This window comes from Dermacentor variabilis, chromosome 1 (genome assembly GCF_050947875.1).
Source record: "Dermacentor variabilis isolate Ectoservices chromosome 1, ASM5094787v1, whole genome shotgun sequence".
In the NCBI taxonomy this organism is placed as follows: domain Eukaryota; kingdom Metazoa; phylum Arthropoda; class Arachnida; order Ixodida; family Ixodidae; genus Dermacentor; species Dermacentor variabilis.
Genome location: NC_134568.1, coordinates 253,496,781 through 253,510,767, shown reverse-complemented (window position 1 = coordinate 253,510,767; position 13,987 = coordinate 253,496,781). Strand labels below are relative to the sequence as shown.

At 45.7% G+C, this 13,987-nt stretch overlaps 1 protein-coding gene across 1 annotated transcript; it reads left to right on the top strand.

Moving 5' to 3' along the window:
* Nucleotides 1-6,187: 6,187 nt before the first annotated feature.
* Nucleotides 6,188-12,841, top strand: fab1 (1-phosphatidylinositol 3-phosphate 5-kinase fab1). The gene has a single exon (XM_075673431.1). It carries the CDS (start codon nt 6,525-6,527, stop codon nt 12,510-12,512), a length of 5,988 nt encoding a protein of 1,995 aa, XP_075529546.1. The 5' UTR covers nt 6,188-6,524; the 3' UTR covers nt 12,513-12,841.
* Nucleotides 12,842-13,987: the final 1,146 nt, after the last annotated feature.

Sequence of the window (13,987 nt, the reverse complement as noted above, 5' to 3'; positions counted from 1 at the left end):
ACTTGCGTAATCGCTAGTAGTTCTAATGCACTGTCTAGGAAGCATTTTACCAAAATTATTGTTTTTAATTGGTTCATTACTGGACGAGGTAGAAGAAATTGAACTTTCCTGTTATGATGCCGCCAGGAGGCAGGGCATCTCTGTCAACAGAGACAGTCTCCCCCTTTGCATCAACTAGTTTCTGCAAGCAGCATTGCTTCCCTGCCTTCTATCATACCAAAGCCGGTGGACTGCATCACGTTCATGTGACAAGTCCCACCTCCTTTTTTTCTTCTTCTCACTCTCTTTTCCACATTGGATGATTAACCAAGGTCACGCACTAAAATCGGTGATGCTGCAAGCAGCACGTCTTGCATAGAGGTACTTTTGCATGTGACATTCTCTCATGCTCTCTCGCTTCAAGTGCGCAAGGCCTTCTGTTTGAAATTTAAAATGGGCTTTTGCCACACAGCTGTTTCATACTTCGGGGACATGATCGCCACCATGTAATCTAAGCACCACGCTTTTTCGTTTACAATGCCCAAACCTGGTGATGGGCCCTTTAATATGCATTCTCCTCTGGAAGTTGTGAATATCATGTGACCTACTTGGTCACATTGCTTTTTTGCTTTGGCTTAAAAGTGACCACGTTTTGGACCACATGTAATGGTGGTGGAAAAAAATATTTCTGCCACATCTGAGCAGGCACTCTGTACATGTTAATGGAGGCACTATACCACTATTCCTTTTTCTGCATCAGAGGCTATCGTGCCACAGCTGACAACATCAGAGTAAATTTCAAGATAAAAGTCATCATGTTTAGTACTGTTAATGCTGTTTGTGGAGTGGTGCAAACAGCACCATTCATAAAGATTTTGGTATCATAATGTCAACCCTCTAGAGCATTGCATTGTCTTGCACTGAATTATTTCTAGATGCCTGCAGGCTTAGCAAGCAGGAATGTGACAGCCTTGTTTCTGCAGTGTAAGCAAATATGATATAGTAATTGCTAATATTGAACATTGAAAATAATTTTTACTTGCCTTGAAATCTGGAAATATTTCAACGACTTTAACGTGCACGGTTGCTGTGCAGCCCCTTTTTTGTATCCTGCAGTCTGCACTCGGTCCTTTAGAAAGTGTTGTCTGTCAATTCAGGGCCTTGATTTTCGTTCTGAAGAATACACAATGGGTAGTCAAGCACTTGTGTGTTTGAATAGAGCTACAAAAAGAGCAATATGAAGTGGCACTTCAAAAATATCTGACACTTAGTGGTATTGTTATCTGAGAAGTGGTATATCTTCAAGTACAGGCCACTTTTGGAGGACAGTGGTGGCTAAATTGAAACATATAGGAGAATGGTACGAAAAAAGAAGAAGCTTCAGCAGTTTCATGTGCCTCAAGCACCACTAAGAGAGAGGAAGAGAAAAAGAGGCTAGCTCTTAGGGTTGACGTGGCTCATTAAGAAGCTAGTGTTTCATGAAGGGCCTAACAATGCCTCGACTTTCCCAGCATCAACAGTACATCCCAAGGAGCAGAATGCTTTCCAGCTTCACCTTGGGGTGAATCATACTGTCTGCCTGCCAGATTTCTAACACGCATGTCACACTAACACATTTAAGATCTCAGATGCGCTTATATAATGTCAGTACAGGTATGTACCATTATTGAAAGTGAATACAATGGGAGGAAAAAAGTTATAAGAAATCTCAAGTCTAAAGAAAACGTTTCAGGTTAATTTCATTGTAATGTTGGACCAAAGATGCCCTAGCAGAAATTATACCTACTACTTGATAGAATACTTTGCAATATTATACATAAACTTCAACAAATCCATATCGCACCACATAGCAAGCAGTGTTAAAATGAAAACATAAGAAACAGAAGATAGTGAAAAGTACTAGTCGTACCTATGTCCTATATGAAACGAACAGCCTATTTTTGCAGAGCCTTTTTAAATGTGTCGGTTTCTATAGGGAGCGCCAGTACAGAACACTGAGGCAAGCACAGGAGTGCCACTTATCTATGCATGCATTGGGCTTAAGCACTTTTTTATGAGTGCACGAGCACTTTAAAAAAACGTTTACACCCTTTAGGGCTTATATTGTCCCCAAACAATAATCGTCATCTGCCTTGCTTGCGTTTCCTCTCTTGAAAACTCAGCGCTCGTGACTTTCCTGTCGAGAATGCTGTGTCGAACTGATAACACACAAACCGTTCGTGACTGGGAAGTACCGGGCTCGCAGCATTAAAGAAACTAAACGCGGGCAAGACAGATGACGGTTATTATTGTGGGACAAGATAAGCCTCAAAGGGTGTAAACTTTTTTAAGAGTGTATAGCCTGCTCCACTACACTCTTAAACAAAATTACACCATTTAGGTCATATCTTGCCACCCAACAATAATCGTCATCTCTCTTGTCCGCATTTCCTTTCTTTAATGCTGTGAGCCTGGTACTTCCAAGTCACAAAAAGCATGCATGTTATAAATATGATCCCAGGTAGCCATAAACATCCAATAGATGTGCCAGATTGATCCAAACATCCAGCAAAATATGGGATGTCCTATGGACATGCTTTAAATGGACATAAATCTAAGGGACGTACAGTGGCATCAAAGTTTTGGATTTCCATTGAACATCCATTTAGTTCATTCATCAGACATACAGCGGACAAAATATTGGATGTCCATAGAACGTCTCTAAAAACAGCACTTCAGACGTACATTGGGCTTCCATAAAGTTTGTATTTTAAGCGCGCATTGTAGGCCCTCCAAAACTTTCACATTGTATACGCCCTTCTATGATTTCGACGTGGACGATGCTATGCACTTGGTGCCTGTAGTTGGTGCGACTATATCGCGCTATATCATCAGTTCATATGTAATGGATGTCCATAAGATGTCCCATTCTTTTGCTGGGCCTCAATCGATCGTTGCTTCTTCATAAAATGGATGTTTGCACATGAAATGTACATTTTTCAGTAGAACAAAATACACAAGCAGTGGGCGAAGCAAAAGAAGAATGTACACTCGCCCACAAAATATTGCGGGGTGCGCGAGCGCGTGGCGAAGCGACCCTCCTCCCCTTCTCGCGGTGAACCCCTGGTGTCGAGACCGACGCCTGTGCGCATGCGCGTCCCTCCGTGACTGCAAGGGTAGGGTGGCTAGAAGGCTCCCGAAACAGGCACCCTTCTAGCCACCCTAGCAAGGGTGCCTGTTTCCGCGCTTCCTCCCTTGCGCGCCGGCAATATCCGAGTGTATTCGCAAGGTGCCCCTCTTGCGATATGCGTCGTGACTGCTTCGACGGGCCGAACTTCGTTTATACAACGAAAATCAATTGTTCATTTTCGTCTTGCCTGTCTCCTTCTGTAGAGCGCGTTTTCTGCCACGCTCTTCTGCGGGAGAACGCCCCGTTAGTAAAAAGAAAGAAACAACGAAGATTTGACACTAAAAGGTGCAGCGCAGAAAAAAAAAAAAAAAATGACTTGTTGCGCTCGCCACCGGGCCGGCCCTATGCGTCAGCGCTCGTGACTCGACAAAAATGCGGCCGCAGTGGCGCGCGCAAGCTCACGCCTCTAAACACGCTTCACATAGTCATAGAATAAAGAACAACAAAGTTTCGCCCGTCGAAGCCGCCACAGCGCTTATCACAAGAGGGGCACCTCGCGGCTACATTCGGATATCGCCGGCGCGCAAGGAAGAAGCGCGGAAATATGCACGCTTGCAGTCTCGGAGGGACGCGCATGCGTGCAGGCGTGTCCCTCCGAGACTGGGAGGAGGGCCGTGTCCCTCCGAGGGGAGGAGGGCCGTTTCGCCACGCGCTCGCGCACCCCGCAATATTTTGTGGGCGCGTGTACATGCGACCAAAACTTTCGTGTAACAGATTCTGAGTTTTCGTAGACTTCTTTGTTTCCAACTTGGAAAGCATATTTAGTGGCAGCAAACAAGGACAGAAGGGAGACGACACCACAATCATCGCTACTAGATATCACACTAGCGCATTATGGAGTCCTCTCCCTTCTGTCCTTGTTCGCTGGCGCTAAATATGCTTTCCAAGTCAGTTTACCAACACGCCCAACAAATGCCAATGCTGAAATTTGTTTCCAACTTTGGAAAAGTAATCGAAAAGATAAGTTACAGTACATTCAGCAATTAACTGATATTGGCGGCGAGGAGTTACGGAGTCGCCATCTATCGGAAGCGCCTCGCTGGCGTAGTATGAGGGATCGCGCGGCGCGCTCCTCATAAGTTTTGCTGTCAGCGCTCACTGAAAACACCACGCGCGAGCTCTCCCGGACGTTTCTGTAAGTACTTTCGAAACGAGAGAACTTTTTTACTGTCTAAATAATAAGCTTGGGCAAACTGAAAGCGCAAAATCGTTTACAGACGCTATCTCTTTACCGAATACGTACAGTGAACGCCACTGCGCGCGGTCGCCGCGATGGAGTCTCCCGAACCGGCTTCTTGCGTGAAAGGTAGGTAAACGCTGAGAGCAAACTATGTGAAATATGTTCTTATAGTGTTTGTATAACTAAATGGAGCGTAATAGAACGAAGCCTCAATGCACGATCGCGTAGATTCTCAGCGACCGACTGCGCGTTTGGATCCATGCTTGTCCGCGCACTGTTTCGCTTTCTCTGCGCGCGCGTTTTCGCACCGTGCCATGAGCTTTAGGCCGCAGAATTTGAGCATTTGACATTGTACAAGCAACCATTGTTGCGTGGGCGCTATCAGAGCTGTTCAAAAATAATTTCATTGTAGAGACTTCGACGCCTACGGGGACTGTGATGTGCCGTCGCGACGATTCAATCTTTTTTTTTTCTTCTAAATTCTTTGGCCTTTCAATATTATTTCTCGAGTTGCGTCGCACTGTATGTTTATCGGGGTTCTCAGCGTGCAATTTCCCGCTGCTCCTTTTTTGTAATCCAGTGCATTAATTCATAATACAAACATGGCCATATGCCATCCTTTTTTTCTAATGTGCTTCTTACCGCTGCCTTTCCACTCCACTGAACTTGCCAGTATCTATAGTATCGACAAGTTCATAGACCAAACCGTCATGACATTAGTCGGGCAGTGGACTCGAACGAGCGTCTCAGTGCGTGTTTTCAGAACATCGCAGACCGGGCGCCGCAGCAGAAATCTTCCTCGCATCTGTGCTTGCTGCATACCCGAGTTGTAGCCGATGACTGTTTGCTGGTTTTATGTTTCGCGAGCCAAGCTTCACGCAGCTTCTTCTCCTGCGGTTACGTGTGAATAAGGCTGACACCGGCCTCCGTTACGTGCGTCCGGCCCTGCGGCACCGAGCAGTAGCCTACCATGTTGCGCGCCTTCAAAGGCAGCCGCTACCTATTGTAGTGCTTTCAAGCGTTGTAAAGGAGACACTCGAAGCGGGAAAATTTCGCCACTAAATGAGGACCGCAGCGTACGACGGAATTTAAACTCGTTTTCAGCTCGCTTCGGCGCTCCCGAAGCAGCCGACGCGGCCGCTATGTCCACGTGATCCCTCCTAGCACGTCACGCCGACGGTGGCGCCAGCTTTTCCAGTGGTGGAGCTCGAGGTACAATATAGCAGAAAAAAAGCGCATGGAGATTATCGTTTGGGGCAAAATACAACCCAAAGGGCGTAAACTTTTTTTTAGAGTGAGGGATCGTCATCTGTCTTGGCCGTATTTCCTTTCTTTAACACTGCGAGCCGGTACTTCTTAGTCACCTATAGAGTTTCTAATATGAAAGTCTATGTCACCATAGTGTTAGTCAACGGCTTGCGCGTTATCAGCATGACACTACATTCTCGGCAGGAAAGTAGCCAGCGCTGTTTTCAAGAGAGAAAACGCAAGCGAGGCAGCTGACGATTATAGTTTGCGGACAAGATAAACCGCAAAGGGTGTAAACTTTTTTTAGAGTGTACGCAAGTTCTCGTGTTTTACTTTCTGTTTTTCTCGCATGTACTTTTGATCCAATTTTATGTTTATTTGTGCTCACTTGACGTTTTGAAAATTTAGAAAGTATTCAAAAGATATTCACATTTACGAATAGTGATTATTCAATTTGAACACCGCATCAAATATAGGATACTATTCGATTCGTTATTCGAAAGTTTCGAATATTCGCACACCGTCGTCATCCTTACTACCTATAATGTGGCGTCCTCGCGCGGCAGGGATAGGGATAGTTCCGGTTGGTGTTTGTTCTGCTGAGAAGGCAAGGCTGGCAAGCCAGCGGAGGGCTGGGAGGCCGGAGGTGGCTATTGGCCCAATTGGCCTATGGTTGGCCCTTACGGTTGTATGGCTACGGCTCTCGTAACGGTGTGGGGAAGAGGGCCTTTCATTCATCTTTCATACCGTTCATACGCTTAGCGCAGTACTCGGTGTGCTCAGTGCGTGGACATGGTTTGTTTGACGCTTCTGTGGGTATTCCTTACTCAGTGCTCATATCTCGGCAGGAAACCAATCGCGATAAGACAGACCAACTACGCTCAAGCCCAAGCAATGTCCTAGCCGTGCATCGGAAACAGCTGGCCTGCTGTCAACGGGGCGTGCAAAATGGAGCCCGCTGATTACCGTCGCGGAGCGAAGAAACTCGATTCGCCCACTTCGCTCACCGAGTTTGCACCTCTTAGCTCCGACATGAAAACTAAAGCGAGTGGGTTTTCTCTGAGCCGGTTCTTCAAGCTTTCACGAGCACCAAGAACTGGTCCTACCGCAGACCCCGCAGTGCCTGAAGTGCGTGAAGAGAGTCCCTGTCAATGCATCCCCGAAGACGAAGTTGTTGCTCCTGCTCCACAATCATCGCCCAGTGCCAGGACTGAATGCGACTCTCCGATAGCTGCTACACGTGCGTTAAATGCTGAACCACAGACGGTACCGCCGCCACCTCCCGAGGGCAGAGGAGAACTGGACGTTTTGTACACACGCAGTTTCTCTGGTGTGTTGAGTCGTATCGCGCACATCATGGACCGCGGTATCGTGGCCCCAAATGCGTACAAAGACGCAGATTTCAAACAGTACTGGATGCCGGACAGCAACTGCAGGGAGTGCTACGAATGCGGCGACAAGTTCACAACTTTTCGTCGGCGCCACCACTGTAGGATTTGTGGCCAGATATTCTGCAGCCGCTGCTGTAACCGTGAGATTCCTGGTAAAATAATCGGATATAGAGGGGACTTGCGGGTTTGTATGTACTGTTGTCAGGTGGTATTATCCTACGTCAAATCGCTGGACTTGAGTGCTGATTTGCGTGGAGTCCTATCGGATCTGCAGAATAAGCTGGGTATGATGCGCATGGAAGAGGAAGACTCCACTTCACCTGATACTGGCACATGGGGTTCATCAGGAAGAAGAAAGACTTCAGTGGGATTTCGGGAAGAAGCCTTAGTCGTTCCAAAGGGAGACACAGAAGATTACAGCCCTTCAGACAAGTCTGGCTTCCAAACCCCTTCACCAGGCAGGACGCCTGTCTACGACAAGATGTTCATTCGTGAGTTGTGGTCTCAGATACAACACCCAGTTCATGGAGTCTCTTTTCAGACCCACCGGCACCGCCTTCATTCCTACAGCAATTGTGTAGTTGGGAATGAACTTGTGGACTGGCTTGTAGCACAGGGGAAAGTCTCTTCACGAGGGGAGGCAATTTCAATTGGACAGGCTTTGATTGATAGCAATTTCCTGGAGCCTGTGCTACCTCATGAGCCAATCTTTATTGATGCCTATTCCCTATATAAGCCTGGTTCAGACAATCAGACAGATGCTGGCTCAAGCCATTCGAACAGCCCTCCTGATGAAGTTGTGGAGGAGAATCAAGATCCTCTTTGGGTTTCTGAAATTCAGCCTGCTGGCAGCCTTTCTCCTTTTGCCGTTATGGATGACATACTCAGAGTAGATAAGATGCCAACTGACCGCTTGGACAGTTCAATGCCATACAAGGAAAAGAAACGACTTGCAGCATCAACATCAACGTTTTTTCTCAATCTTGATTTGAAAGAATCCAGAGTAACTGTCTCAAGGCCACGTGACTCACTGGCCATATCCCCAGAGGAGGAAGAATCTGAGGACACGAGGCGTAGCCGCTGGGACTCCCATCGAAGTGCTATAAATAGCGAAATCTGTAATCGCACTATTGCAGATGACTGTGTCAGTGGAGCTTTGTATGCAAGCTGCAGCATGAATAACTCTGGCCAGCAAAAGTCTGTGCTTGATGAAACAAAGGTGAAAGAAGCCAAAGAGAGCTTGAACTCGGCCTATGGTGTGCTTGAGAAAGACCTGTTGAACCAGCTTCTAGCAGCTGATGGGCTTCCATTGCCTTGGGCTGAGGTAGTGTTGCCAATTATTCACAAAGTCGCAAGCACTGTAACACCTGATGTGAAACACCTGGATGATGACATGGATATTCGACAGTATGTTCATATAAAGAAGATTCCAGGGGGACACAGAACTGAATGTGCTGTTGTCAATGGCGTTGTTTGCACAAAGAATGTTGTTCATAAGAAGATGCGACAACAGTTGACTAACCCACGCATTCTTCTTGTAGGCTCGTCCATTGTGTACCAGCGAGTTGAAAACAAGCTCTCCTCACTTGATCCTATTCTTATGCAAGAATGCGAGTATCTCAAGCACGTTGTTGCCAAGATACAGGTCTTTCAGCCAGACTTGCTTCTTGTTGAAAAAACAGTGTCTCGGCTGGCACAAGAAAAGCTTTTGCAGATGGATGTTACTCTAGCAATCAATGTGAAGCCATCGGTTATGGAACGAGTTTCACGGTGCACTCAATCAGCTATTGTTAGCTCCATAGATGCCCAGCTTCGAAAGCCTAACTTGGGTTCCTGCCAAAACTTTTTTGTGAGGACCTATCTACTCCCATCAAATAGATTCAAGACACTTCTGTTTTTCGATGGATGCACTAGCACACTGGGATGCACTATTCTGTTGAGAGGAGGCTCGGGAACTGAATTAAAAAAAGTCAAGAACATAATTCGTTTCATGCTGTATGTAGCTTTTAACTGGCGACTAGAGCTGGCTTTCTTAATGGATGAGCATGCTGAACCACCAGCACGGTTACACGTTGCCGAGGATGATATGGAAAATGAAGTTGAAGAGAACTGTGCCGTGCATGATGAAAGCCTTGCTGCATCAGACCACACAGAACAGAAGGTGTTGTTGGGGCCAGAGGACAGTACAAGAAAAGTAGAGATTAGCTGTGTTGAAGACTTCAGTGATCCACTCCACACTTTGTTGAACTCAGATGAAGATGCAGCTGCAGTCACAGAGCACAGACTTTCATTGAAGTCGCAAGTTCTCCCACTAAGTAACTCATTTAAGTTAGCCCTGGATTCAACAATTCTATGTTGTTCACCCTTTATTAGGCTCACAGTGCCCTACCTGAAGACTGAAGCTGGTCGCCGCTGTGAACTGCGCAAGTTTTTCTCTGATGAAATTTACTGGTCTCCTAAAACATGTGACACTGAGGAAGTGTGGAACAAAATGGAACCTGATGATTCATCATTGAGTACATTGAGTGCCAAGAATATGCTGGAAAAGGTGGTCATTCTTCCATATCACCCTTTTACTTATCAGAAGCTTTCATACTTTTGGGAATCAGTTGAAGCAGAAGCACTGCTAGCCGACTTTCGGGCCCGTGGTGGAAGAATCCAGAACCTTTGCCATCACAACTTTGGCAAGGTTGAAACTTTGCCAGGACATTCACCAACCAATGGAGCTGGGGCCACAGCAGATCAGCACATCTGTGATGGCAGAACTGATGCTCTCAGTCCCTACAACCATCAAAGGGTTGCTGTGCTTTTCTGTAGCTATTCACCAACTTCAAGCAATGCACCCTACTTCTGTGTCAACCCATGGGTGGTTAATATGGACTTTTATGGTCGCAATGACATTCCGCTTGGTGGTTTCCTAGAGCGCTATTGCTTTCGATCATCCTACACATGTCCCAATGCATCTTGCGACACTCCCATGCTGGAGCATGTGCGCAAGTTTGTTCATGAAAATGGTTGTATTCAAATTCTGTTGCATCACTTAGACAATCCACCAACCACGGCCCAGAGTTCTATTCTCATGTGGAGTTGGTGCCGTAAATGTCGCTTTGTGACACCACTTACTACAATGAGTGAGGAAACATGGTCACTTTCATTTGCCAAATACTTGGAGCTGCGTTTTCATGGTCATGCATACACATGCAGGGGCTCGCATGAGCACTGCCAACATTCTTTGCACCATGATCACTATCAATACTTTGCTTCACAGCAAGTAGTGGCATCTTTCAAGTACTCGCCTATTGCAATTAGGGAAGTTGCTTTGCCCCCACCTGTGATCTCCATTGTTGATGAAATTCCTCAAGTTAGTGTAGTTGTTGATGAGATTCGGGACTTGGCACTTAAAGGCTACTGGGTTTATAACACTGTCGTTGAGACATTGTGCTCCCTTAGGGCACAGGTGCAGGCTACTAAATATGAAGCTTTTGCTGCAGACCTCATGGAAATGCAGCAAACGGAGAAGAATGCCTTTAAAGAGAAAATAGAAGACATTCAGCTCCAGCTGACATCACCAAACTTGAAGAAGTGCCAATCACAAGATCCATCTACATTGGACACTTGCGTCCTCAATGAGGCATGTTCACTGGCCTGGAAAATCAATGACAGCCTTGTCTTACTAAAACACTACATTGCAGATGCTGTTAATTGTTGGAACAAAAGGTTACAAGACTTTGAATCAGTCAGAAAAAGAGAAGAAAAGTTGCTGGCAAAATCAAGCCAAATGAAGAAGCCCGCATCTTCACTTGGAGCTGACACCACAGCATTTTCAGATGACCAGACAGGTTCAGCCAAACATGAACTCAATGAAAGCATAGACACAGCCAGCAGTCTGGGAGATAGTGATTCTGCTGGAGATGCAGACATTGTGGAGGGCCACTTCAGCATTGAACCACATCAAATGCTGGATATAGTCAGGGATGACAATGTTGCATTCCTACCCGACGACAGCTTTAGTCCTCCTACTGGTACAGCACTACGGGTGTCCAGTAGTAGCTCATCAGTTTCAAGCTGTATGTACGGCGCTTCTCCAGGGATATATGCTGGCCTTATGGGCCAAGACACAAGTACTCCAAAGCAGGACAGCTATAGCCAAGCACCAGGGTTGGACGATAGCACAGAGTCAAAGAAGTCTGCAGCCTTAAGGAGCCACGAACGGTCTCGTTCCGATGGTGCAGAACGCATGCTTGAAAATCGTACGAAACTGTCCGCAGCATCCAAAGTAGATGATGACACGCCTGGCAAGCAGGAAAAAAGAGGGACTGTTAAAACCATTATCAGTCAGCTTCTGTCTAGCTCTGGAAGCAATCCTATTCAAAGCCCATTTCCTGCATCAGACCATTTTAATGTGTCTCATGGTGCCAGAATTCCCATTGTTATATATGACCAGGAACCCAGCTCTATTATCGCTCATGCTCTTGCTTCCACGGATTACGAACAGAAACTTGCAGAGCTGCAGTCAACTCTGACAACAGCTCTAAGTCAGTTGCGTGAGCAGCCTAGTCCAACTACAAAAGCACCTGCAGAGAATGCTATGGTAGATTTTAATGATTTGGCTCTTTGTAGCAGCCAGGAAACAGACAAGCGAACTGGACATAAGAACCCCAACATGCACATTGAAACCCAGTTCAGTGATGCAACATCACAGTTTTACTGCCGCATATTTTTTGCTGAACAGTTCCGAAAATTGCGATGTCTCATTTTTCCTCATGGAGAAGATCGCTTCATCCACTCACTTTCTCGGTGCGTGTCTTGGAGTGCACAAGGTGGGAAGTCTGGTTCTTCATTCTGCAAAACACATGATGACCGCTTTATCTTGAAGCAAATGTCTCGTTACGAGGTTCAGTCTTTCCTTGAATTTGCACCCCTGTACTTTCAATATGTAAGCAGTGCTTGTACAGACAGGCAACCCACCGTATTGGCCAAGATTGTTGGTGTGTTCCGCATCGGGTACAAGAACTCTGCCACCAATGCTGCATCAAAGCTAGACCTCCTGGTCATGGAGAACCTCTTCTACAAGCGTAACATTGCTCAAAAGTTTGACCTCAAGGGTTCTGTGCGTAATCGTATGGTAAATACACGCTCACAAACTGAAGGTGATGTGGTCCTTTTAGATGAAAACTTGCTGAAGACAACATGCGATTCTCCTCTGTATGTTCGACCACATTCCAAAACTGTCCTATCTCTGGCTATCAGGAATGATGCAAATTTTTTATCTGATAATTCTGTCATGGATTATTCATTGCTTGTTGGCTTTGACAATGACCGAAAAGAGCTGGTGGTTGGTATAATAGACTACATACGTACTTTCACCTGGGACAAGAAGCTCGAGATGGTGGTGAAGTCAACTGTGACTCTTCGGGGCCATGGGAAACTTCCCACAATCGTCTGGCCAAACCTTTATAGAGTTCGGTTCTGTGAGGCAATGGACAAGTACTTTCTGTGTGTACCTGATCACTGGAGTGGCCTAGGCAGGGGCGTCGAGTGTTGATGTGCTGTGCATCTTGACATCAAAGCAAGTTCTGCTTTCTATTGTGAAATGTGCTATTCATTGTTGACTTTAAAGTACTGTGATTAACTTGTATGCTACTGTGATAGAACCTTTTCCTGGGCAAAGGAGCTTTTCTTTCTGGATTGCTTGTAGCCTAAAACGAATATTATGCAACCTTCATTCAACATTGTACTGGATGTCTGCGAGCTTTCATTGTATAAATGGCAGCATTCTAGCAGCAAAAGCTTAAATACGAACCAAAATCCAGTGCTGTGTACTCCACTTTTGTTTGACAATATACGTGAATTAAAACTGCATAATGGAGAGTTTTCTAGTCTTCAACGATGGTAAACACATACTTTTCAGATGATGCTTCGCTACAACTTTGTCTAGAATACAGTATAAATACAACTGCATTTGCTCAAGTCATCAAAAGGTGCGCTGCAAAGTGTGGGTTTGAGATAGCTGTGCAAGTGGACCATGCTCAGCAACAAGCTGTGTGAAACCCGCCATCACTCCAGCAACCTAGAGACAATTCAGTTCACAAGTTGAGAACTTGTTGTGAGAGTTGGTTGAGCCCTAATGAATACATTATTGCACTAACTGGAAAATAAAGACATGGAAAGACTAGCAAGAAACGATAGGTCGAGCACGCACCCCATCATTTTTACTAGTCTTTATTTTCCTGTCATACTTCTCCGGAAACCCACAAGGTAGAGAGACGTAATTAAGGGAAAATGAGACAAAGCTCATGTTAGTGCAGCAATGTATTCATCAGTTTGCAAGCTCTATAAAAGCAACTATGCCTCTGTTATGCCTGTGCATTGCAAACAAAGCTTAACTGACAGCAGCTGCTAATGTTGGGAGTACAGTGCCCAGGGCAATAGACTTGCATATCAACAAGGTTGCTCATACATGCAAGTATTCAGTGTAGCAATGGTCAAAAGACTGATCTTGCGGTGTTCAAAGTGCATGTACACGAGCCCTGCTGGCCCAACACCTAGTCCTCACCACTTTTGCACTGTACTTTGGCTCAAGGCAGCTTTGAGGGGAATACTGAAAATACCATTGTAGATGCTAGAGGGCTAAACCAGTTTGTCATGGGGTTTAAAAAAAAAAATGCCTCTTACCGTAACCCTTCAGCCCTGCTACTACCAGCACCCTTTGCGGCAGTAGTGTTGCGAGACTCGTCACAAATTTGGTATATTGGTCTCGACGGTGGTGGCTGTGTGAACATTTGTCCAGTGCAGTATGATGCATTAGCGTATAAGGCTGTGATGTGCAATGACGGTATTGTGCATCAACTCTGATACTTCATAAACACCATTCTTGAAATGGTTGTTCCAATGTGCATGTAAAGTTGAAAACCAGCACCATAAAGAACTTTACAGCGAGTTTTGTCTGTTCCACTTGCATTCAGCAAAGCAAGTTTTTTTCATTATAGATGCTTTTGTGGCACCTGCGTCAAGGTGTGC

Coding starts and splice junctions, on each gene's coding strand:
- fab1 (XM_075673431.1), top strand. CDS start 6,525: ATGGAGCCCGCTGATTACCGTCGCGGAGCGAAGAAACTCGATTCGCCC.